Source organism: Mizuhopecten yessoensis, unplaced genomic scaffold, assembly GCF_002113885.1.
Source record: "Mizuhopecten yessoensis strain PY_sf001 unplaced genomic scaffold, ASM211388v2 scaffold3091, whole genome shotgun sequence".
In the NCBI taxonomy this organism is placed as follows: domain Eukaryota; kingdom Metazoa; phylum Mollusca; class Bivalvia; order Pectinida; family Pectinidae; genus Mizuhopecten; species Mizuhopecten yessoensis.
The window spans coordinates 416,250-442,233 of NW_018404871.1; the positions used below are offsets into that span (position 1 = coordinate 416,250).

At 35.8% G+C, this 25,984-nt stretch overlaps 1 protein-coding gene across 2 annotated transcripts in view; it reads right to left on the reverse strand.

The window, feature by feature from the left end:
* Window positions 1-25,984, reverse strand: part of LOC110446972 (LIM domain only protein 3-like) — a 161,353-nt gene that overhangs the window by 7,379 nt on the left and 127,990 nt on the right. For both annotated transcript variants that reach the window (XM_021492328.1, XM_021492330.1), the window contains one exon: window positions 2,218-2,437. In XM_021492328.1, the coding sequence (XP_021348003.1) occupies window positions 2,218-2,437 (220 nt within the window). The remainder of the gene's footprint in view (window positions 1-2,217; window positions 2,438-25,984) is intronic.

The following is a 25,984-nucleotide window of genomic DNA, read 5'->3' on the forward strand; positions in this document are numbered from 1 at the left end:
GTAAATTATCTACCACCGATGATCCAACTTTATACCAGGGAATTAATTATATTGTATACGGTAAATTATCTACCACCGATGATCCAACTTTATACCAGGGAGTTGATTATGTTGTGTACGGTAAATTATCTACGACCGATGATCCAACTTTATACCAGGGAATTCATTATATTGTAAACGGTAAATTATCTACCACCGATGATCCAACTTTATACCAGGGAATTAATTGTATTATATACGGTAAATTATCTTCTACTGATGTCCAACTTTATACCAGGGAATTAATTATATTATATACGGTAAATTATCTACCACCGATGATCCAACTTTATACCAGGGAATTAATTATATTATATACGGTAAATTATCTACCACCGATGATCCAACTTTATACCAGGGAATTAATTATATTATATACGGTAAATTATCTACCACCGATGATCCAACTTTATACCAGGGAATTAATTATATTATATACGGTAAATTATCTACCACCGATGATCCAACTTTATACCAGGGAATTAATTATATTATATACAGTAAATTATCTTCTACTGATGATCAAAATTTATGCCAGGGAATTTATTATGATGTGATGTGTACGGTAAATTACATTCCACGGATGATCCAACTTTAATTCAAACATAGCACTTTATCAAATTCTTTTAGAGGTGTTATGATATTTTGTAAAGCATTAGTGAAACAGTGTTTGTATTACATTCCTTCACACATTTCTAATATTTAGGTCTAACTGCTCGACTAATGCAGAGTTTTCACATATGTTTAATTCAACACGCAGCCATCGATGAAAGTTAAAACTGTTTTGTTTTGCACGTTTTCATCATTAGCTTTGCAAACTGATCTGATAATTGGTAATAACGTATTTTGATAGTGTATACAGGATATTACTATGCAGTACAAGTTGAGTCGAACACTTACACAAATGACGGAGGTACTGGGCTGTCACTGTGCACCGGCATTTAAACAACCAACAGGCATAAACGTTCAACAAATAAATTCCTCACACACCGTAATCAAGTTTCCTACAGACTAACAGCTTAATGGGTAAGAAATATGTTCGTAATTCTAAAAAGATCAATTGCAATGCACTACAGATGGTGTATTTTGGACACAATGTTAAGAAAGAATGCATTTTATTTTAACTCGTTCCGAAGAAAGAATGCCGTTTTTCTAAGCATCCCGTGAGAACGATTGCATTAAGAGCCACTAAAATATCACACGGAGGTTTGTATTCGTACCTAACATCCGTGAATCCTTTAACGTACCTTTTAGTTCTGTTGACAGCTTTTGCATGTTTTTCTCGAGTTCCAGAATAAGCTCCGATGTTTTATTTATCTGCCATTTAAAGGTCTAATGGGTTTAAGTGTGGATTGTTTTACCTTATCTGCATATAATCGGCCATTACATCCTGGTCATTGAAGGAGTTTGACCAATCAGTAACACCGATACAAGTATTGTCTTCCAAAGAACATTGTATGTACAGATTGCGATCAGATTCACAGACGTATAAGAACACCATTGCCCAGGCATCGTTTCACTCACAAAGATGTTCTACGAAAAAGCATAAACCTATATATTTAAATACATTTGTACATCTTTATCGGAAAACTGAGATTTTGAGATTAGATGATTCACAGTAAACCAATGGAAGAAATCTATAAAATGGCCGGGAAACAGTAGGAAATGTCTCCTGCTGCCAAAACAACAAAACGCCCTACTGCAAGCCATTGACTTTAGGATCACAGATACCCGGTCAACGGGATCATAAAAATCCTGGTGAACAACCTATTGTTATGTAAGATTAACCACTGTCACATTTTACCTGCAATTATTGCTGATGTTTACCTGAAATAATCTCGAAACATCGTAACTGCCGATGTTTACATGAAACATGGAAACTGTTGATGTTTATAATCTCTGAAACATCTGACTGTTGATCTTTATCTCAGGTAACCTCTGAATCGTAAGATAGACACTTACTACAGATAATCTCTGAATCGTAAGATAAACACTCACCTGAGATAATCTCTTGATCATCAGTTAGACACTTACATGAGAGTGTCTCTGTGACATAAGGCAGACACTTACCTGAGATAATGTCTGAATCATAAGGTAGACACTTACCTGAGATAATCTCTGCAACATAAGGTAGACACTTACCTGAGATAATCTCTGCGACATAAGGTAGACACTTACCTGAGATAATCTCTGCGACATAAGAGAAGGTTCGCCTTTGTGAAGAGAGTGGATCCCACCTCGCCCAGTCGACAGTCACAACAAGAACATTTCAGGCAGTCCTCGTGCCAGAACTGTTCGAGAGCCTTCAGCATGAAGCGATCTCCAATCTCCTTCTTACAGCCTGCACACTCTTGCTTCGCCGCCATATTGGCAGGCTCCTGAGAAATCTGCATCGGTCCTGTAACAACAACAAGGTGAGAATGCGATAAGTACGCAGATCATCATCAAGTATAAGGACAGGTGACTTCTGTATTACTTACCGAACTCTCAAAAAACAAACATATCCGATAATACTTCCGCCAGAAACGTGACATACTATGCTCTGCAACAGGAACTGTGTCTAATTTTTGTTCAAATAATCTGCAGATCCTGGAAACAATTGGCTGTAAAGCTAATCCAACCAGGCAGCAATATACGATGCCTACAGGTAAATTACCCGTACGTAATCACCAGGTAGGATGGGTATAAGGTGAAATATCATTGTAATCCAGCATTGTTGATCAACTGATAGTGGAAACCAGGAAGCAATGCCACATTAGTCATTGGAAACTATTAAATTAGTACACTACAAAGCGTATAGGATACAGATGCTGGGGAATTATCTTTTATTCTTGATGTTCAAAACAAAATAATGCGTTTTAGAGGGCACGTTATTCTAATTCTTTATCTTATGTAGATTTGTAGTTATTAACTCATTCACCCCTGAAATTTCATAATGAACTATTCCAACCTTTGAATTGGAAGAGGTCAAATATGTCTTCAGGGGTGAAGGAATTAACGTGGCTTTTGTAAATATAGAAGTGGGGACCATATTTTTGTGATTTCCATCTCGATTCTGATTTTCCGTAAGGTAATCGTACATCAGCTGTGGATTGCTGTGTTGATTAGCTTTTCTGTGACTGCACTTAGAAGTGTCAAGACCTTAACACATGTACAGTATAGTTCAAACTTTTACACAACAAAATTCTCACTGTGACAGCAGATTATGAGTTTGACAGTTACCCAGGACGAAAATATTCCCACTAACAGTTTCCCTCAGGTGCGATTGACAAGTTCCAAGAAATCTGAATTCTAAGACTTTAATGATAGTTACAGCAAACACATAGAACTGGTATCACAAAGGTTTTGAAGTTGATTATGGCAAATGCCATGCCGGGGAATTGTACACATAGATGGGGAAAATTTGAAATATATATATAAAAAATAATAATAGAATNCAGCAGATTATGAGTTTGACAGTTACCCAGGACATAAATATTCTCACTAACAGTTTCCGTCAGGTGCGATTGACAGGTTCCAAGAAATCTGAATTCTAAGACTTTAATGATTAAGTTACAGCAAACACATATAGACGTAACAATCAATACCTGCTCACAAGAGAAGATAACTCTGCAATACGCAAAGACGTAATATTAATAATTTCAAAACGATAAAATATTTGCATTTATCAAGCAAGTTAACCTCTTTGGAAACTGGTCTTTCCTTTTAGAAGCTTGTTCAGTTTAGTATTCAAATGGTAAAAAGTGTACTTTCACCTAAGTGTGATACATTGTAATAAAATTAAGGTTGCTCAGAAACAGATATATTCTGAAACTACAATCCTTTTAATTAATTCTGTAACTGGTAATTCTATAACAGAATTATACTGAAATATTAAAAACACAAAAAATTGTTTGTCAATATTCTTTATTATGAATTTTTTTTTTACATCAGAATAAAATTCAAAAATGGTTGTTTATATTATAATGTCCATTTAACAAAACACATGTTTTTAAGGCAAGGATGCGAACTCTAACACTGCATGAAATAGATACTAAATGTGTAAATTTTTAATGGGGAGATGGGAATTAGGGTCCATCAAAATTGATCAGAGTCTCGTCGCGTTTGGAAACAATAGCGCATTGGACTTGATCCGAATATCACCTAGATCTGAGTTCATGTATCAGCTGACGAGATCAATCATTAATCATTTAATCACCCATACCAGAGGCACAAATAACGATATTGTCCCCCTGTCACCGTCACTCTTGTAAACCTCGCTGTCGGCCATTGCTGGCGGGAGAGTGGTCCGGTATCATTACCGCAGTTATAGAAATTGATCCAATTATATCTCAATGGTTCCCTGTCAGATTAGACTGAAATATTTGGACACAGGTTTCATAGTACACTACACAGTGGGACAAACGTGACAACACTGGTTACATACAAATGTCTATGTCATCTATATAGTGCATGGGTCACAAGTGACAACATTGTAGTTACACATAAATATCTATATCACTTATACAGTGGTTGACAATAATGTTACAAGACCAGTATAATGCAATCTTTGACCAGCAATGTTGAAATGTTTTCAAAAACTAGAAAATGTCTGTAAGACATGAATGTCCCCGCTTTCATTGAATCGGGACGGGACGGACATAGCCAACATTGTGTGCTCCTTCATTTTATGCTTTAACATTCAATATACCTGTGTTTTTATTATGCGTCAATGTTAACTTCCAAATATGTTTTTTTATTAGACGTAGTTATCTTCCTTACATTGTTTTCAAAACTAATATCACATTTCCCTATACTAATTAATCCTAGGATGTGACATTTTGTTCCTTTTGGGACCTGATGCTAGCTCCTTTATATGTGACCAATGTGGGTGTAAGAAAGCTGCCTAGAATATGTGGAATAGCTCATGAATATCCCCAGAAAATGTGATAGGTATTTAGCTGTCGTGGATGTGACTGAGTGTGCCTACAGCTCCTTAATATGTGACAACAGCTACGTTTAAAGAATGTGACAATGTAGCTCCCTAAAATGTGACTGCTGGAACTTAGCTGTCGTGTATGTGACTGAGTGTGCCTACAGATCCTTAAGATGTGACAACAGCTACCTTTAAAGAATGCGACAATGTAGCCCCCTAAAATGTGACCGGTACTTAGCTTTCATGGATGTGACTAGATGTGACTAAATGTGACTACAGCTCCTAAACATGTGACGTTGGCTGCCTAGTATGATAGGACAGTTTAGCTCCCTAGAAAATGACTGACAGCTCGTCAGCTTATATGTGGGTGGTTTGTATCCCATGGCGTGTGAGATATAATGACAGCGATGTTGATCAGCTGTCTATGAAGGAGGGAGGGGGGACATTCCTACAATACAAACTGCACTCCCATTAGCACAACAATGCTCCGCTGTGATACACTAATGTAATATTTCTCACAATATCCGTGTGATAGACTAATGTAATGGTTGTAATCAGCTGATGCTGGAGACACAGGGAGACTAATCTCCACCCCAGATAATTAAGACAGTATCAAACAATTTTCTGCTGGATGGCAGGAACTGATAACCCCCGTGTGCTCATCTCTACAGCATCGGGCAAACTTCTGATCGTCTCTTGTTATAAATTTTAACCATAAAGTCATTTTACAACCATTATATTTTCCCTACTTTTTTCATTAGAAGTAAGGTTAGAAAGATTAGTATCTAGACCATCTGTAGCCCCGGGGAAAATCTCAATTATTACAATATTGAGTCTGCTTTAAATTCAAGATCTCCACGAGATATGTTCAAAAATTAGACATAATACCGAACACAGAAATCTATACAGCGAGAATGAAGATTACAATCTTTAATTAACAGTTGAATTATTCCATTCAATAAGACAAAGTCATAAAAAATTGATGGTAATATCCCGACACTGATGCTGCATGCAGTTGAATATGAAATAAATTTTAACAACTCAAGCAGAATCCCGACGATAGGGATTCATACAGGGTTGGCCGTTTTTACAGTTTCTTTTGAATATTTAGACATTGTACAAAGACATTTTGTGTAAGCTGACACCCCCAAAGTCCCAATATGATTGAAACACAGATTGTAGCCAAAATTTTAAATTGTAAATTTTGCGCTGGTCATTAAACTTTTTTATTATATGACTGCATGGTGCTAATTCTCAGCCCTGATTGGAGGTGCGACGTCATGTGACGAGTCTGTAAATCTGTTACCTTCAGCCTCGGTGAATATCATTCAGACCATGCAGGTCCGTCAAGTCAGTCAGAGATAGACCTCACCTGAAGTCCATAATTGTATAAGATTTCTTCCATTGTGCAACACGCTCTTATGTCAGAAGCGTGGAAAGTGTGGCATTGATTCAACAAGACAGAAAAATATTCACTTTCAAAGCATTCAATTATATAAAAATTCATATTATTTATATTTTAAGTCATAATAAGATTAACTAACAAGGCATTCCAGATATCTGAGTTTTTAACAATGTAGATAAAAGATATCCTCTACTTTCAAGTTTTATCCCATTTCCTTTGAGTTTAATGACATTAAAAGATATTTGTTTCATTGATTAAACCGGAAATTTACAAACAAAGTTCGTAAGATGATTATCACATTTTGATGAAGTTTCAAACATTTTTTTATATATCATACAGATTTTTTTTTACAGAATTGTATACCAAACCTGCACATTTTGTTAACCCTTTCACCACTGTAGACCACAGTGGACTCAACCAGATCAATGCCTGGTAGAGTTTACTGAAGTTACATAGGGGTGAAAGGGCTAACTCTCTATCAATGTGTCTCAGATTCACAGGAAAATGGTAGAAAATCATCTCTCATGAAACAAAGTCTTCAGAATTGGTATATAGTCACATCTTGACTGAGATGCTGGGAATGGCTCTCACAAGAACATGATCGAAATTTAATCAATTAAAAACTGCCAAGATAAGGAATCCAATAATTGTTGGTATCATATTTCGTTTTCCACAGTCTATACTTACCCATAAACACAAAATTAACCAATATAATTATTTTCATTAGCAGAACAAGCTAAGATGCTATATGTATATGATAAATCAATACAGTGTTAACTGGATATTTAACTTAGTGATATGAAGAGTTAATGAGAAATTTCTTACTTAACTCATTCACCCCCGAAAATTCATAATGAACTATTCCAATCTTTGAATTGGAAGAGTTCAAATGTGTCTTCAGGGGTAAATGAGTTAACTTATGAACAAGGCGGTGTACAATACAACAAAAAACCCCGATATCTTGAGGTCCTCTCCGACAGACGCAGATTCTGATTGAAAGGTTTATTCAATTAACATCCAGAATGGACTAATTGAACACAGGTAATACAAAGTAAAAAGAAAATTAATTACGGGGCTGAGGAGGGATACCAATCTAAATGTATACTGCAGAATGAATCATTCATCTATCGTTATGAGGAGAATATACTGCTTAGTATATAAATACGGGGATTAGAAACCATATTCATGAATTTATTAGTGCTGAACTGTCAAGGATGCTAAATGAAGTCTTGATCAATTAACACTATGAGAATCTACTTACTAAACATGAAGAAATAAGTTACCTGATTGATCAACTACAGTCAATAAGAGGATCGCCCCGACATTCCACGGTACAATTTTCCACCGTTAATTAACGACCCGTGTCCTTTGCCATTCCCGGTGGTTGAAATCACCTATAATTACGGACAGCACAAATACAGGTATCTTTGACAAAGGTAATCGCGCTGCTGTAATTATACAATCATGGGAACGGAAATAGGCCTGGAAAGTCATCTGTTTCATTGGAAATAACGTTTACCTTCTTGCGACAGGCCCAATACACAAAGATGTTTATATTCAAGACTGGTGAGCTTTTTCGTCATCTAAAATAATCACTTCAAAATTGCGAACGTCACACCCATTACTTCATCTAACACAAATCAAACCAGAAATATTGTTAATCTCCATACATCCTTTGTGTCGAATTCCAAAAACCTTGTCAACTAGAATTTATATTTAATCCTGTGATGTTTGTTTGACACATGCTGACAGCTTCTCAGATCTCTCCGGTTTACCCGATATCAGCCGGTCTCAAGTTAGACGTGATTAACCTGATCCATTGGTCACCTCCCCTACCTTATACTACAACGAGCCAAACTTTGAAAATTAATCTGTTGTTAGGGACACTGTAGAATTGCAGTTGCTGAAGCTGGAAAGGTAATTAACACATGGAGATTTTCCACACTAGCGATAATCATCTGATGGATGGCTTATGTTTCAGTTGAATAGATTCCCACCCGAGATAAATCTTCTCACATGGTCGCCCCAAGTAGAGACACGTTCAAGACCTTGTCCTAGGCTTGAATCCGTCGTTAATCATTCAAAATCACTAATGCGGCAAAAAAAGCTACCAATCATGGGGAAAAACCGGGTCAAGAGAAAACGAAATTCACACACACGATTCTTCAACCTAATAGTGTTGAAAATTTGTATTATAAGGGTAGAAGGCGTGATATAGGCAGGTTATGACAGAAATAGAATGCGCTGAAATAATTCCGTAAAAACAACAACCTGACTGGATAAAACGTGAAATATGGACATAATGAATTCGAGAATGAGATAGACAGATAAAAGAAACGCAGTGTTTAAAACAACATGAACTACAGGCATTACAGTAACAGAGGAAAAAATCGCTGTACCATCGGATAAAAACTTAAGCCTCTTCATCCACATCTGATAAATATCCACTTAAAATTTCCTTACCACCGCAGTAAAACATGGAAAGCATTTTAAATTTTAGCTTTTGATTATTATCCTGAAGACCGGTAATCCGGTAATTGAATAACTAACTCTCCCAACCCAAACACTGAAATAACAGCTGGCTATTATTACCGTATGGACCTTTAAAATGACGCCACTCTCTTTAAAAACTGGATTGCCCTCCGAATAAAAAGTGAAAGCAAAACAACAAATAAGTATTTCTTTATATAGCTGAGGGCCAGATCTGTCTTATTTCAAAACAAAAGAATGTTTAACTTGTTGACAGAAACTTACCTAGGTGATACCTATATACGGCATCCCTAAATTTCTTACATCCAAGTCCCTCTGTTTAATATCCATAGTTGAACCTTGTTAATTAAAACTTCTATAGTATGTGAAACTTGTTTATAGCAGAACCTCGTCAATCAGAACTTTTATAGTATGTGAAACTTATTAACAGTGGAAACTAGTTAGAATTTCCATAACTCACTTAGAAAGGAACCTTGCTAATCAGAACTTCAATAGTCTGTAAGACTCACTTACTGTATTCCAGTGTGTGATCTTACTGTATTTCAGTGTGTGATCTTCCTGTATTCCAGTGTGTGATCTTACTGTATTTCAGTGTGTGATCTTCCTGTATTCCAGTGTGTGATCTTACTGTATTTCAGTGTGTGATCTTACTGTGTTCCAGTGTATGATCTTACTGTATTTCAGTGTGTGATCTTACTGGATTCCAGTGTGTGATCTTACTGTATTTCAGTGTGTGATCTTACTGGATTCCAGTGTGTGATCTTACTGTATTTCAGTGTGTGATCTTACTGGATTCCAGTGTGTGATCTTACTGTATTTCAGTGTGTGATCTTCCTGTATTCCAGTGTGTGATCTTACTGTATTTCAGTGTGTGATCTTCCTGTATTCCAGTGTGTGATCTTACTGTATTTCAGTGTGTGATCTTACTGTGTTCCAGTGTATGATCTTACTGTATTTCAGTGTGTGATCTTACTGTGTTCCAGTGTATGATCTTACTGTATTTCAGTGTGTGATCTTACTGTGTTCCAGTGTATGATCTTACTGTATTTCAGTGTGTGATCTTACTGTGTTCCAGTGTATGATCTTACTGTATTTCAGTGTGTGATCTTACTGGATTCCAGTGTGTGATCTTACTGTATTTCAGTGTGTGATCTTACTGTATTTCAGTGTGTGATCTTCCTGTATTCCAGTGTGTGATCTTACTGTATTTCAGTGTGTGATCTTACTGTATTTCAGTGTGTGATCTTCCTGTATTCCAGTGTGTGATCTTACTGTATTTCAGTGTGTGATCTTCCTGTATTCCAGTGTGTGATCTTACTGTATTTCAGTGTGTGATCTTCCTGTATTCCAGTGTGTGATCTTACTGTATTTCAGTGTGTGATCTTACTGTGTTCCAGTGTATGATCTTACTGTATTTCAGTGTGTGATCTTACTGGATTCCAGTGTGTGATCTTACTGTATTTCAGTGTGTGATCTTACTGTATTTCAGTGTGTGATCTTCCTGTATTCCAGTGTGTGATCTTACTGTATTTCAGTGTGTGATCTTCCTGTATTCCAGTGTGTGATCTTACTGTATTTCAGTGTGTGATCTTCCTGTATTCCAGTGTGTGATCTTACTGTATTTCAGTGTGTGATCTTACTGTGTTCCAGTGTATGATCTTACTGTATTTCAGTGTGTGATCTTACTGGATTCCAGTGTGTGATCTTACTGTATTTCAGTGTGTGATCTTACTGTGTTCCAGTGTATGATCTTACTGTATTCCAGTGTGTGATCTTACTGTATTCCTGTGTATGATCTTACCGTATTCCAGTCAGTTGGTACTCCAGGTATGTAGGTATGGTCCTACAGGTATGGTAATCCAGCTTGTCAGTGCTACGATGGTTTCACTGCCATTTTTATATATATGTACACTTGTCTTCACCTTAGACTTCTCAACACAATTTCTTTGCCAAAAAAGGCTGGAGGACGGTCGTAGGAATCAATTCTGATAATATTTTCTATCAGTCAGCCGATATTAAATTTTTCACTGCACCAGATAATATAGAGCCTTCCAAACAATACTTTCAATTTAAACTAGACAAGGAGTAACAAGCGATCGTGGCAGCCAGCTAAGCCGGAGTGGTGGCAATCCTCACAGTACAGGCAATCTGAGTCTAGCAAGGTATGTAATTGCTTTCGGAATGAATCAATGTACAAAACAATCTTACAAGGCATGCATGAAAAAATTGGAAACATTATAACAATGTGTAAATTAATCAGAGAGATTGGGAAAAATTGAAACAGCTCTCCCGTTCAATTAGGCAAGGATAGAAAGCTATAGGTCTGATTGCTGGAGCACTAAAAATCTACCCAAATGAATCAAGTCTCTCATTGGAAAACTAATTTCTTTTTCTGGAATTAGAGACAAACTTATCAAAACTATGTCAGGAAGGAAGAAAAAATGGGAAAGGATGTAAGAATCAATTATTGTGAATAGGTTTCCAGCTAGAATATTGGAGAAAGCACGGAAGCCATGTTTGACTGGTCTCCTCGGTGCCATTAATATCCACAACAGTTCAAGCATGAACTCCGGCGTCATGTGAGAAGACCTTAACAATTAGATGCCTCAGTGCCCCTTAATTGTCTCTGTAATTTGTGTAATTGCATGTGAAACTCTCATCCCTCACAATCTCCGTTTTATGTAAGAGGAAAGAGACAAGAATAGGAGGAAGGAAGAGAAAGGAAACAGGAAGGAAGAAAATAGGGAAAATGAAAATGAAAACAAAAGTGGAAACAGTAAAGGGAAAATAAAAAAATAAAAGAAGGCTAAAGCTAGGATAGAAGGTACAATTTTTACAATGTCATGAAACGAAGAGACTACAGCTTAACTAATTCAACCCTGAAATTTCATAATGAACTACTCCAATCTTTGAATTTTAAGAGTTCAAATGTGTCTTCAGGGGTGAATGAGTTAAATATGTATTTGTATATTAACTTCATGTGTTAAAAAATGGGTGGGGTGAATGGTATTGAATGGGAGAAAGGGTCGAGGGGGGGGGGGGGGGAATGAAAGAATGATGGGGAAGGGGTTGCATGGTGAGATGAGTTAGGGTTGGAGGGAAGAGGAGAGTTATTTCCCTTTGTTGATGACTTGAATTGGTTATAAATTCGGAAATAAAAGCTTCCCATTGTTGTACGATGATCGACAGGATACAGACAATCAGGAAACTGGCGTAACTGAGATTTTATCAAAACAGGTTCTTCTTCATATTAGAGGCACCAACGTAAAGTTGATTGACATTTGTTTCGAATTTGTACATTAAAAACATACACACAGATTCTTATGCAATTTGACATTTTATCATACACAGATGTAAATATAGCAGCGAATATAACCTTTGGTTTTTAAGTAAACCAGATCCATCGGTCTCTCTGAAACGTAATTGAATACAAAAAGTTTCATTGTTAGAAAACCTAAACAAAACCATCGTTGTTGATGATTGATGGTGTGTCGGCTAATTATATAAATACCTACTTTTAATAAGCTGAAGTGTTAGGTTGGTACAAGATGAAATCAGATCTGAACATCGGCTTTTTTATAGTTATCAACCTAAATGCCTTAACATTTTCCTGTATGTAAAAAAATACTACGATACCAAAAGAGGATTAATACTTTCAGCTTTCATGGAAAATCTAGCAAATTACCAATCCTATCTAATACCATTATGGTGTCTAGCTTAGGTTTTTTAGCAGAATAATGCATAATGTGATAGTAATTATTGGCGAAATTAATCACGTGTGGGGAATAATGCCATCTAATTAATCAAATGAGATCATGCTATCTCCGTATCTCGGCGTGCTTTTGTTATGTCATATTAATTTTAAGAGTTGTGTCCCTTGGCGAAGTTTTTCTTGAAGACACGTAAAGAGAAATAAAATTCTCCCCCGCTTATTGGATTTTAGTTGGAACTTTTCCCAAGACGCTAAATGTGGATTAAACAACGAAGACATCCTACAATATACAAGAAAACCTTAGCTCTATTTCATAACGGAGAAATGTGGCAAAACCGAATGAAATATTTCGTCTTAATTCACCTCTGAATTCTCTCTCTATAAAACTGTGTTTCGTTTTTCTCTGATGTATACTCGTAATTACAAAATTGAATATTATTCTTTAATTTTTCATGCCCTTAAGATTCTCATCCGAAAAGTTAATCATCAACCTTCATCGTCGTAACAAGCCAAAATACAGAAAAACTTCATCCTTATGACAAACTAAGATATACCTAATTCTCATTATCATAACAACCTTCATCATCAAAACAACTTTCATTGTCGTAATGAGTCAAAATACAGAAAAACTTCATCCTTATGACAAACCGAAATATACTTAATCTTCATTGTCATGAAAACTTTCATCATCACAACAACCTTCATCATCACAACAACCTTCATCGTCGTAACAAGCCAAAATACAAGAAATCTTCATCCTTATGACAAACTAAAATATACTTTATCTTCATTGTCATAAACACCTTCATCACCCTAACGTTAACACTTTCATTGTTGTAATGAGCCAAAATATCGGGAATATCCTTAATCTTCATCGTCATAACAAACCTTTTTTGTCATTACAAGCCTTCATCAAAACAACTTTCACTGCCATAACAAGCCAAAACATAGGAAATCTTCAACATTATGACAGGCCAAACAAAATATGTCTAATCTTCATCGTCAAAACAAGCCAAAGTATCGGGAATCTTTATAGTTATGTTACGCTAGTCAACCTTACAAATTTTAAATGTACAATAGTTTAACCTGTTCTTGGCAATGGATTAATTGAAAGGGAATTCTGCTCATTTCAAAAGTCAAATCTAAGGGAGAAGAATCAAGAATCTTCTTCAAAAACAGGAAGACTTGGCAAGTATGCATTATAACACAGTGTATTTAAGTTGAACATTGCGACAATTAGTAAAAACATTTTAGATAAGTTCACTGTCAGGGCAAGACTGAATAATTCTCTAAATTGAATGTTATTTCGTTCGCTAGGTTAAAAAATATGTATTATCCGTGAGTATTGTGACTGTAGCCGAGTGACATCGACAATAATCAATGTGTATAGCACGGAGTACAAACGTTTAAATCAGAATATCAACTTCTCTTAACGGTGAAAATAATTGTGTTGAGAAATACGAAATAAACGTGTGCTTATACCATGTGAGTGGCTTAATCAACGCTAGGTACTCTGATGCTTAGTGTTGTATTTCACTTATAGCATGATGTAATTATTTCACTACGAATATTAATTAAAACCGGTTGCCTGACGCAATTACTTCATCCTTCGAAAATCACCTGACAATCCAGGATTAGACAAAATATCACTATACCCACGCTCAGGTCGTTAGCCCCAGGTAAACTGTGAACAAGCAGGGTGTGACCAGGTGTGAAATGAAACACTAAACGATTCAGAAAAAGTCATTATAATGTCCATCCAGTTTTATTCCAAAAATAAAGTCAATGTGACGTTACAAAAAAACATAATTAGTGTCACTTGCTCTAACCTATTATAGCTAATTGAGTGATCAGTTAACCTGGCAATCAATGGTCATAATATACCTACATCAATCTGGATACATTTTATATAATTCTAACAATTGATGTTTGTATGCTGCTTCAATTTTTTTGTTGCAATTGTCTCCCTTTTTTCTGTATTTTTTTCACATTGCCCAGGAATTCAGACTAATCTTAGTACATCAATTCATTTATTTTATTTGTGTTGCTTTCAATAAGAATTACTCTTTAAGTCAGATTACCAAATCACAGCTATCTATGTGAAGAACTCTTTTAGATACGGTGATATATCACAGTAAGGTAGCATACACCCTTAACTGATCATCAGCTTCCCCGATGTATATAGTACAGTTATTTGTCATTTCAAAATTTGGGTTACCAGGGAAAATCCTGGAATTTGAGAGCAGTGGGCCATGTCAACAATTATTAGTCAATATCAAAGAAAGAGGGGCCATTCTATGTAAAATTAAAAGAAATTTGAAACATGGAGGGGTCAATTTCATTTTTGAGGGGTCAATGGCCCGGCTCCATGGCCCCTCCAGGATGTTCCCTGCATGGTTATATTTTCAGACAATTGGGGTTTGAAATAATTATTATGTCATTTTTAGATAATCAGGATTCAAAATTATTTTCTTTAATAACATCATGGGTTTCCAACTAGATATACACACTTAGCTGATGTTGCTATTTACTTGATTTTAATTAGGTAATAAAGATCAGTGACATGTGTGAGGTAAAAAGTTGCTTGCAGGATATGCAAGTGACAAATATATTTTAACTGACACATTGTTAAATTCAAAATCTCTTTCAGAATCTTGTGTTAGTTATGAAATTGGATTATAAGGATGTTCTTAAATTTGAAATTGGATTTTCGTATATCTGATTAAGATTGTCATTGAAATAAATTGTCATTATTTTTTTCTTCTAAATACTGCCAGAAACAACAGTAAATTAATTGTTACTCAATTCAAATGCAAGTTATCAGTTTTAACCAATTTCTTCACAATATCATCTTCAACATCTATACGAGGAATTAAAATTTGAAGAACTTAAAATTCACCTTCAGTTTTAAATAATATGGAGGTCACTACCAAACTTTGAGTGATCTTCAGTGAAGTGCTAAAAGTATCTGGCCATTAGTTATTTTTACGCCATATTCGATGTAGGTGTTTTTTTCAATATCTCAATCTACATATATTTCTTACACAATCAAGATTCATAATGGAACAGTTATTTTGACAACTTTTGCAATAAATTTTCCCCCTACTTTCAGAAAGAACAGAGATTGTTCAATTTCGATGATATAATTTTGACGTTAAAATTCAAAGGCTAAGAAGGATCTGGCTACTTTTAAAGTTTAAATAGACATACACCATCCAAAGTTCTCAACAACCCAGGAAAGTAAAGGAACATTTCATCAAACAAGTTCTTAATGAATTTTTACAGGTACAGGTTTTTCGCATACATTTGATAGGAGATGCGTAGAATATAGCGTAAATTAATCAGCGACCAAATACCTATGGAAAGTCGGGACTGTAGATTGTTAATTCAATCCCAGATTTATTTCACCTTAGTCGACAGGTGCTACATAAATATAGCTCATTGTTCTACTAAAACTTCAAATACAATCACTTTCATTTTGAAAAAAAAAAAAAATCATACCTGGTACATTTAATTTTGAAAAAATTATCTTAAAATATTTAAGTGTTGGAGAGATTAGAGAAACACCCGACACGGGAAAGGCATTTGATATAGACTCTATCTCTTATGTGAGTGTCTGCTGACAAATAAATCAAATGTAGCCATTAGCTTCCTAAAGCATTAGTGTATACCTACAAATAGTTAGGTACAGACATAAGTAGCATTCTAATTTGTATAAATGGCTTCCTGGTCATACATCACAACAACCTATTGCGCTGTACTTACAAACTGAGTGTACACACACAGAGAAAAATATTCAACTGCTGCGCCCAGGGGTCTGGACGAGCAATATTTTAAGGACGATTTGCTTCCAGACAAAAAAATGATACCCCGAGCAAACGAAAAACTGTTCCCTTCACTCATCGAACTGTATCTGCCTCGTCACGCTCTCTATCTTATCCAAACTAAGAGCAACATGGCTATGTTAATCTTGAGAAACTTTCAAAATCACCTTTTTCTCTCTCGTAAATTAGAAGACATCTCGTCATGGGGCAGGATATATTAGTATGTGCACAGCTATTGTGGCTGGCTGGTCTGGTTAATTGGGCAAGTTGATATCTTTCAATTAGTGGGAGAGTGTGTGTATCACTGCCCCAAACCATCTCTCCCAGGGAAACTAGCAATAATTGGGGCATCATTTACACCCTACCAAATCCAATTACCAGAATAAAGTCTCTGATTTACAAAATGTCTGTAAATAATTTGGTTTCAATCAAACCAATCAGATGGGGGTCTAAAGGAGAGAGTGGTCGTGACAAGCAATTTATCATATCGCTTCATAATAAGTACGGCCGCAGGATGCGAAACTCACTCTTTTTTTTTTTATTATCGAACCAATTATTAGGGGGGGACAGAGACCTGACTCTTGCTATAGAAATGAACAGATACACCCATGTAAAACGTTTTCTGTGTATGCCAACCAATCAAGACTGGGTCTGGTGTAAATCCATAAATCATTGCTCAACAGAGATGAAAAATATTACCTTCAAATGCTCAACCTAATTAATGTCTGTGAGGGTCTGGCCGGGGGAGAAAACACATCAATCACAAAATCTCTTGATAAGAAAACACGATTCTTTTTCCATGAATGCAGAAATCTATAACAGTCTCAATTAGTGATAAATAAAGAAGTCAGATCATTTTTATAACTGAATTTCTTTTTACAAAAAAGGACCTGCATTTTATGTCACTTTAATTTGAAGAAAGATAACAAGGGTTGATAAGGAAAGAGATGAGCTCCATTGGGTGTTGACATGCGAAGTCGAAAAACAACAAAAAATTGTCTCCAACATAAATCATAATTTAGGACAGTAGGAATCCCAGTGCGATCAATTGTAGGCCTTCTCCCATACCAAGTCTTAATCTAAAAAGCAATAATATTGTGCGTAGCAATATGTTGGTTTGTATTTGGACAAATGAATATATCATTAGAGAAAAAAGTTCAATCAGGACTCGGGTTTGTTGATGACGCGACCAGGGCACAGTACAAAAAACACATAGGCTTCGTAATCAATACATCATCATATCGTACCTCGACACTCGGGGTTCGGGATAATCACGTTTGCCAGGCACAGACAGGTGATGCTGGGTTAATGAGAAGCTTGTAAGAGTCAATGTAATCAGGGAAACAAGCACCTTGTTAATACAGACTGACAGTTCATTTTTGACATGCACATCTGGTGGTGCCACAGTAATATTAATGAGGCTTATTAAATTTAGTTAGACAGATTTAGGTGCGGTGCCTATGCTATTGCAGGATGTGCAATGCCCATATGTCATCACCAGCTTCATTAAACTCCAAAAACTCCGGTACCAGCATTAGATCAAATAAATCCAGACCAGCTATGGTGTTCACTAAATGGGAAGTCGAACAGTTTGTTTGGTGTAATATATACCAGAATTTGAAATATTTCGCAAAGGTTCATCAGAGTACTGTAAGTACTAAAACACCATTTTCAACCGCAATATTTTAAGGGTTGGGTGAAGGGCAGGTGTCACATGTTATATTTTATGTTAACAGATATCATATTTCCATGAAAGGGATTAATTTTACAGCAAATATTATCCTACTTCAACGAAAAAAAATATCTGAATCTCAATAAAAAAATCAATGATTGTTACAATGCAAAGGTGTTGACGGCTAGTTTCCTGTGTTTGTCAAGCCGCAGTGAGCAGAATGTCACTGCATCCAGCATCGTGCTCTTTTATTAAATTGTTCTCCAAATTTTACGACAACAAAATAAGTGTGTTTGAAGATTTATTGTAGTTTTTTTTATAGAGGCAGCAGTAAATCACCGAGTGAAAACAGAAAACGTGTTTAATATTTTTTTTTTGTTTTTTTTTGTAGTTTTTACATTTTAAATCATTACACATGACACACATTTTGTGAAATTTAAAACAGCTTGTACAGTTTGACGGTCAATAAAAACAACAAAGAAAAATATTAAATGATTAAATCAATCAGATTTAGTGTTAAACAGACAGTTAAATAAAGAATAGCTATATCACCTTGTGATAACTAAACGTTAAGATATTTATAAAAAAAAATCTGATAGACCCAAAGATACTGAAACAAAAAAACCCACCCAAAAACCCTTAAATATGACTAAGACAACATAAAAAGAAATGTGATTTTTTTTACCTGCAGTCGTCATTAAATCTGTATCCTTTAGAACAGTCGATTGCTGTTCATGTTATAAGCCTCCGGAGATATTTACAACTCTAAATTACTGAAGTCCTCACACAAAGTATGGTAAATAAACCAATAGACCGGCTCGTCTTTCTTCACACTAATCACTTTCCATCTTTTAAAAAATTACGAAAAACTCACAACTGTCAATTTGTTTTCCCATAAAGAAGTGTTCTAAGTCCTCGAGTGTGTGCACATGGTCATGTGTTGGCGAGAGTTGGCCGTCTGGTAGGGTGACAACAAGATATCTGTAAGGTTCTCCGTGTGAAATGACCTAATGACTCTTGTCACCGAGAAGCTTAGCAGCAGTACGGAAAATGATGTCATGTAATTCCTTACGCTGGACACCCAGTAAGCATTGTCAATACAAGCTCTAGCGTGTGGTCTCCTCCTCAGTGTATGTGCTGTTGTTAGTTTAGAGAGCTCCCAGCCTCACAGCCCTGATAGCTGTTATGATGAATCGTGGAGTGTTGCGTTGTAGACGGCACGGACATGCTCAGCAGCAGTACTACAAGAGCTGTCAGTCAGTAGCCACTTCCCCACACTGTGATCCGCAGCAGCGATTCTCCCCTAGTTATAGATGAAAATTAATCCTTGATTCGATCATCAGAAAAAGAGCTTTCCAATTACATAAACATCTCGTCATAATGCTGAAGTGTAATCAACACCATTGGCTATATAATGAAGTTCTGGCCGTGTGTGCTACTTTTGTGTGTGTCTTCTCCGCCACCAGCGCACTCATTACAGTTTTTCATATTTGGATCCGAACGGTATTAATAACGCACACATGGTTGGCTTTCTAGCTGGAAGTCCCTCTGTCCAATAATACCGCTGGCTGGCCCAGACATCACTGTTCCAAGCAATTGTTTGGGTCCTATCGATAAGATCATCTAATTAACTTGCCAATTTAAGCACACCAACCTTAATTGCTTATGAAAAATTATACCTCCTTAAGTGTCTTGTGGGGTTAATGAACTGTAATTTGGCTATATAAACTTATTTCTTTATAATCTGCGTGTATTGGATTTGGTGATAAGGGCGGGCCCTGCTGAGCACACCAGGCATCTGACTCTAGTGTATGTAGGGGGAACAAAGTGCTACGCCAGGCACAAACATCACAAAGCACTTTCACTCCTTAATCTGATCCAATTGATTATAAAAACATTTAGTTTGTTAAATAACATAATTCTTCCTTCGCAGAATCAAGATTACTATGAAATTAGGTTGTAAAATTTTTTATTTCAATAATTCCATCTTTAATGGAATCGAGATAATGACAAAATCTGGTTTTATTTATTTTTTATTTTGTAGAGCTATATAATCCATCTCATACAGAATGAATGTAATGATGGATGTTGATTTGCAGGTCATTAACGGGTGACATTTGTAATCTTTTAAAAAAAAATATCATGTTTATCATTGTTTAATTTTTTTTTATTCTTACAACAAACATGTTGTAGTTAATTTACTGCTGTAACAAGAAATCTTATTAAAATGGATGTTATTTCATCTCGTAACGTATTAGACTTTGAGAAAAACTTCTGGAGAGATCTTATGTTGAAGTACAATCATACAGCGTCTTATATATAGGCTTAATTTATGTTTACCACATTGTATTTCAAATTATATTGATGTGGATATAGAGGCAGCAATGCCTGTGTCAACTAATATCCTATTATTTTTTTTCATATATATTAACTATTAAACATTCATTTTGAACTCATTCACCCCTGAAGACACATTTGAACTCTTCCAATTTCAAAGGTTGGAATAGTTCATTATGAACTTTCAGGGGTGAATGAGTTAAAGTAGCACACATTTTTTTGTCAAAGAAATTTTAAGCTTTGATTAAAACCCTATTTGTACTTAAAGAGTGAATAATTGCGGTAATATACTAAACGGATCAGCGTTAATTAAAATCCTTGTGCTTTATTTTGCTCATATTAGTACACATAAATAATCGCATCCATACATCAAAACAACATGACATACTAACGTAATCAGGATTAAAACTCTCCGCAATTAATTCATATTATAAGGCCAAAGACACATTTCTTAATATAGCATCAGTCTGACCTTAAAAGTATAACTAAATTATTGAAATAAAGTCTCCTAGACCTGTTTTATTTTACTGATACTGAAAAATATAGATATTTCCATGGTGATATTAACTCATTCGCCCCTGCAGACACATTTGAACCCTTCCCATTCAAAGGTTGGAATAGTTCATTGTGAAATTTCAGGGGTGAATGAGTTAACAAAGATATCGAAATATTTCACGTTTCATGAATTTTTATTTATTGGCTGATTAATTAAGGAAATGCACACCATTAATTAACAATGTGTTTTAATCATGAAAAAAACCCTCCCTCATTTATCAGAATGCGATAATATGACTTGAAACAATTCATTAAAGTGATGAATTGTATATATTTTTTCTCTAATATGACATTTTTTGGTAAGGATTCTAGGAAAAATTGGTCTACAAATATATTTCTATGTGACAGGCTTTGGCTTAAAGTACATTACTGTATGTAATTTCTGTGTATAGTCATACTTGAGAAAAACTTGAAAGGGATAAATCCCCTCATACCTAGAAACAAGGGTTAGCTACCAGAAAACACTAATCATAAACTCATCAAAGGTCAAGTCTTCCATAACTAGAAGATTCAACGATAAAAAAAAATAATAATCTGAGAGATTTATAATTAGATAAATCACCTCTTACCTAGAACTAAGCGTAAGTTACCAGCAAAAACTGGTAATCTTACCGAAGTTCAGGACTTCGAAAACTGAAGTATTTTCATTTTCGTTGTAGGAGCTCTTAATAATTAAACCTCAGCAATTTATAATTTTGTTGGGAAAAGGTAACATCAAGAATTATTACACATGTTTTGCGATCAGAGATTGTTTAGGTGTTTTTTGTCCTATTTTCGGAGTCACCAAGTATCAGGCAATGTGTTCGTCAGAAACTGGGTCTCATACGATCACAGATGTTTTAAAAAATGTCAGAATTGTGAGAGATTCAAAAAATAAATTCACACAACAGCATGAGTATTTAAATAACAAATTTGAAGCTTTTTAAAATATCTTTAAACAACTAACGACTTTTAGTGAAGAGTTCAGATGAAGTGTTTCTCAATCTGTAATACCATTAAGAAGTTTGAAAACAAAAGTCTGTTGGTAGGTAGAATATTCGTGAAGAATTTAGCCCGACAAAATTTGAAGTTTTTAAATAAAAGTCACAAGATCGCTATCGCCATAGATACAGCAGATGATTGGTACCATGACATCGCCTATTTCTACCTCAAGGTCGGTCATAGAGCCAATCAGGACCAAATCTCAGCTAAATATTTATCTTTAAGAGTCAAAACAAATCTTGCGTGCTGCTAGACCTCTCCTGCATACAGACCTGCCTTGTTGAGGAAGAATTTCAGGTCAACTACTTTAAGCTGTAACATTTGATTTGACACACACTAGGCATTCATCGCAAGCATGTTTTGTAACCCATCATAAACTATACACAAGCTTTATGACATGAAAAACCACAGAAAAACCTGGAGAAAAAACACAGAAAACGAGGTTTATTCCTCTGCCTGATACTTTCAACAGCCTTTGATGTAAGAACGAGTAAACCAGATGGTAACAAAAACGCCATTATACCAACAAAATGAAAATCTACTCAAACATGCGGTGCTCTTTCATTTTTCAATTATGAAGTGGGTTTTTTTCAATTATCATGGACTTGCCAAAATTATTTTTATGTCATATTAAGTGTTTTAAGTGACAAAATATTTCAAAATGAAGCGGGAATAAATTAGTGTTTTATCTTGTAAGCCTCTGGTTTTGAGAGACTTCAGATGTTGGTATGGTCCACCGTCTGCTCAGCTCTCAGGTGTTGACCTGACACTACGATATCGTACTCCATCATCGCTCATTACTCATTATATGTGAACATATGACATTATCAATTTTCGTAAATTAGTGGTAATTTATTACTTTTAATGGATAACACTCAAATCGGCAATGACATTTGTATGCTTGATTAATCATTACTCCAAAATACAATATTATTTCTTATAAAATTAATCTCGGAAAAATCTCTAATTTCATGGCAAATTGATGCGATGATAATTTACTATTAATAATACATTAACTGTAAAATCTGACGTTTCAGCAGAATGGATAAGCATTTCTGTTTCTTCTGATCTTTAACTAATTCACCCCTGAAATTTCATAATGAACTATTCTAACCTTTGAATTGGAAGGGTTCAAATGTGTCTTCAGGGGTGAATGAGTTAATCATTTATAATCATAATAGTAAACATATACCAAATAAATGATTAATTTCATTATTGATTTTTAATTGATATTGAAATGAGAGACGTTATATATTTCTTCGCTTAGACCTTAATAACAAAGATTTTCTTTACTTGATTTTTTTTTTACCAGTATAAATTATTTTCGAATTTTGAATAAACCTGTTTCATTATTAACAAAATATTACCAGTATCTTTCGGATATCTACTACACCAATTACCCTGAAGAATCAACCGCACTTTCATATTTCCATACAACGTTGATTTCGCTTTGAAAATCGAGACGATTCAGAAACGTCAAAAATAGATATAAGCAAAGCTGACATGTGACCTCTTACTGTCATGAAAAATTGTTTTTGTTACAAATTTCCGGGACATTCCTAGAACCATTAAAACAATTACGTCCACCGAGAGAAAAAAACAATCAGACATGGAATAAAGTACAACAATTAACCGTTCAGGCCAGAATGTCCTTCCAAATATAAATGGACTGAGGGGTACGAAAAAAGCCCTGCAAGTATTTACAATTTACATTAGCTGTGGCCTGCCTAATTTTCTGCCAACAATCGACAATTGTCTCGCCTTCCGCTCTTTTGTCTTCATTTGGCTATTGAGCTGGGGCAGAGGTCTGCGCCTGATCCACGTTTGTGGTATTCCTTGTTTAGTGTGAGATATGGAGGTCAGACCTGCATGAACCACAGCCATCCTAGTTCACAGAACCAACGACTTGTACAACACAAACATGCGGACGTATTACATAAATAAGCTAAAGCGTGATGTATTTTTCGTCCAAGTTTTCCTTTCTTGGGTGTACTGTTTACAGAATCGGATCAAAAAGGCCACACAGTCATAAAATTGAGAAAATGGAAGAAAAAAACGTTCATTTGAACGCAATAATTCATCGGCAGGGCATGATCAGTATGTTTAAACAGTTAAGGGGCACAGGCTAAGAGAATTGGGGGCTAGGGGTAGGTGATTTAAGGGTTACTGAGGAACAGGGGAAAGCACAAGAAATGAAATAAAAAAAATGTTCACAAAATAATGCAGTTAGTGTGTGATGGTGGGGTAATAGTACATGAAAACTAGATATTGACAGTATAGTGTAAGTATACAGGTATATAGTCCTGAGACACTGGGCTGGCAGTATAGGGTAAGTATGTAGGTATATAGTCCTCAGACATTGGGCTGGCAGTATAAGGTAAGTATGTAGGTATGTAGGTATACAGTCCTGAGACATTGGGCTGGCACTATAGGGTAAGTATGTAGGTATATAGTCCTTAGACATTGGGTCGGCAGTATAGGGTAAGTATGTAGGTATATAGTCCTAAGACATTGGGCTGGCACTATAGGGTAAGTATGTAGGAATTTAGTCCTGAGACATTGGGCCGGCACTATAGGGTAAGTATGTAGGTATATAGTCCTAAGACATTGGGCCGGCACTATAGGGTAAGTATGTAGGAATATAGTCCTGAGACACTGGGCCGGCAGTATAGGGGAAGTATGTAGGTATAAAGTCCTAAGACACTTGGCCGGCAGTATATGGTAAGTTAAGTCCATGGCTAGGTCTGGCAGTAGCTACCAGCTACCATGTGAGGCCCTAACCCAATAAGACCAGGGCAGGGGAGGCTGATATATTGATAGGGCTGATGGATCTTTAGGGATATTGGACGCGAAGTCAAGTGAATCAGGGAAAATGAAGCGTCTCCATTAGTATAATTTTCCTGTTATAAGAAATTGCTCCCCAGGTAAATTCCAAGCAAATACTGAGCTGTAATTAAATTATGATGGAACCACTAACAAATATTGTGTGTGATAAGTTGTGACAGTTATAAGGCTGACGTTACGCAGAGCTGATGTCGGAGGAATAATGAGAAAGTAATGATGTCCCTGGCTGTGAATGGAGATATAGGGGTACGGGGGTAGAGTCTGTCACACTCATTGTTAAGTGTTAGAAAAATAGTGCAGAAAAGACAAAAGCCGATGAGCCAATTATTCTGCCGTTTTCATTTTAACAGACTGAAGGTCCATTGGAAGCTAGTTTAATTTCTCTTGGTCACATACTTAACGGGGGAACAAGGCAATATAATGGTAATGATAAGGGCATGCCATTGTCAAGGCAAATGGTTAGGAGTGTGAAAAAAATATGGTTATCATCAAAAAGTGGAGAAGTGTCAGAGTATGGAAAAAATAATAAGTACGTTGAAAAACTTGGTAACAATCTAGGCAGTGGAGAACTGCTAAGTCTTCATTGTTTTGATACAACAGGCTAATCATCTTGTTATAGACAGGGTAACTTATCGCAGATGGACTGATGACTCAAACACAAAGAATTTAAAAAAGAAATATTCTAATTCTGTTTGAACTTTGAGATAAACATAGTCTTGTTCCTTTCTACTGATCACCTTCACCCCTTCCAAACCACTTTCTCACCTCCACTCCTTCTATACCTCTTTCTCACCTTCACTCCTTCTATACCTCTTTCTCATTCACTCCTTCCATACCTCTTTCTCACCTCCACTCCTTCTATACCTCTTTCTCACCTTCACTCCTTCCATACCTCTTTCTCACCTTCACTCATTCCATACCTCTTTCTCACCTTCACTCCTTTCAAACCTCTTTCTCACATTCACTCCTTCCAAACCTCTTTCTCACCTTCACTCCTTCCAAACCTCTTTTTCACCTTCACTCCTTCCATACCTCTTTCTCACCTTTACTCCTTCCATACCTATTTCTCACCTTCACTCCTTCCATACCTCTTTCTCACATTCACATTGGGTGAAGGTGAAGGTGAAGGTGAAAAAGAGGTCTGGAAGGATCCAGACCTCTTTTTCACCTTCACTCCTTCCATACCTCTTTCTCACCTTCACTCCTTCCA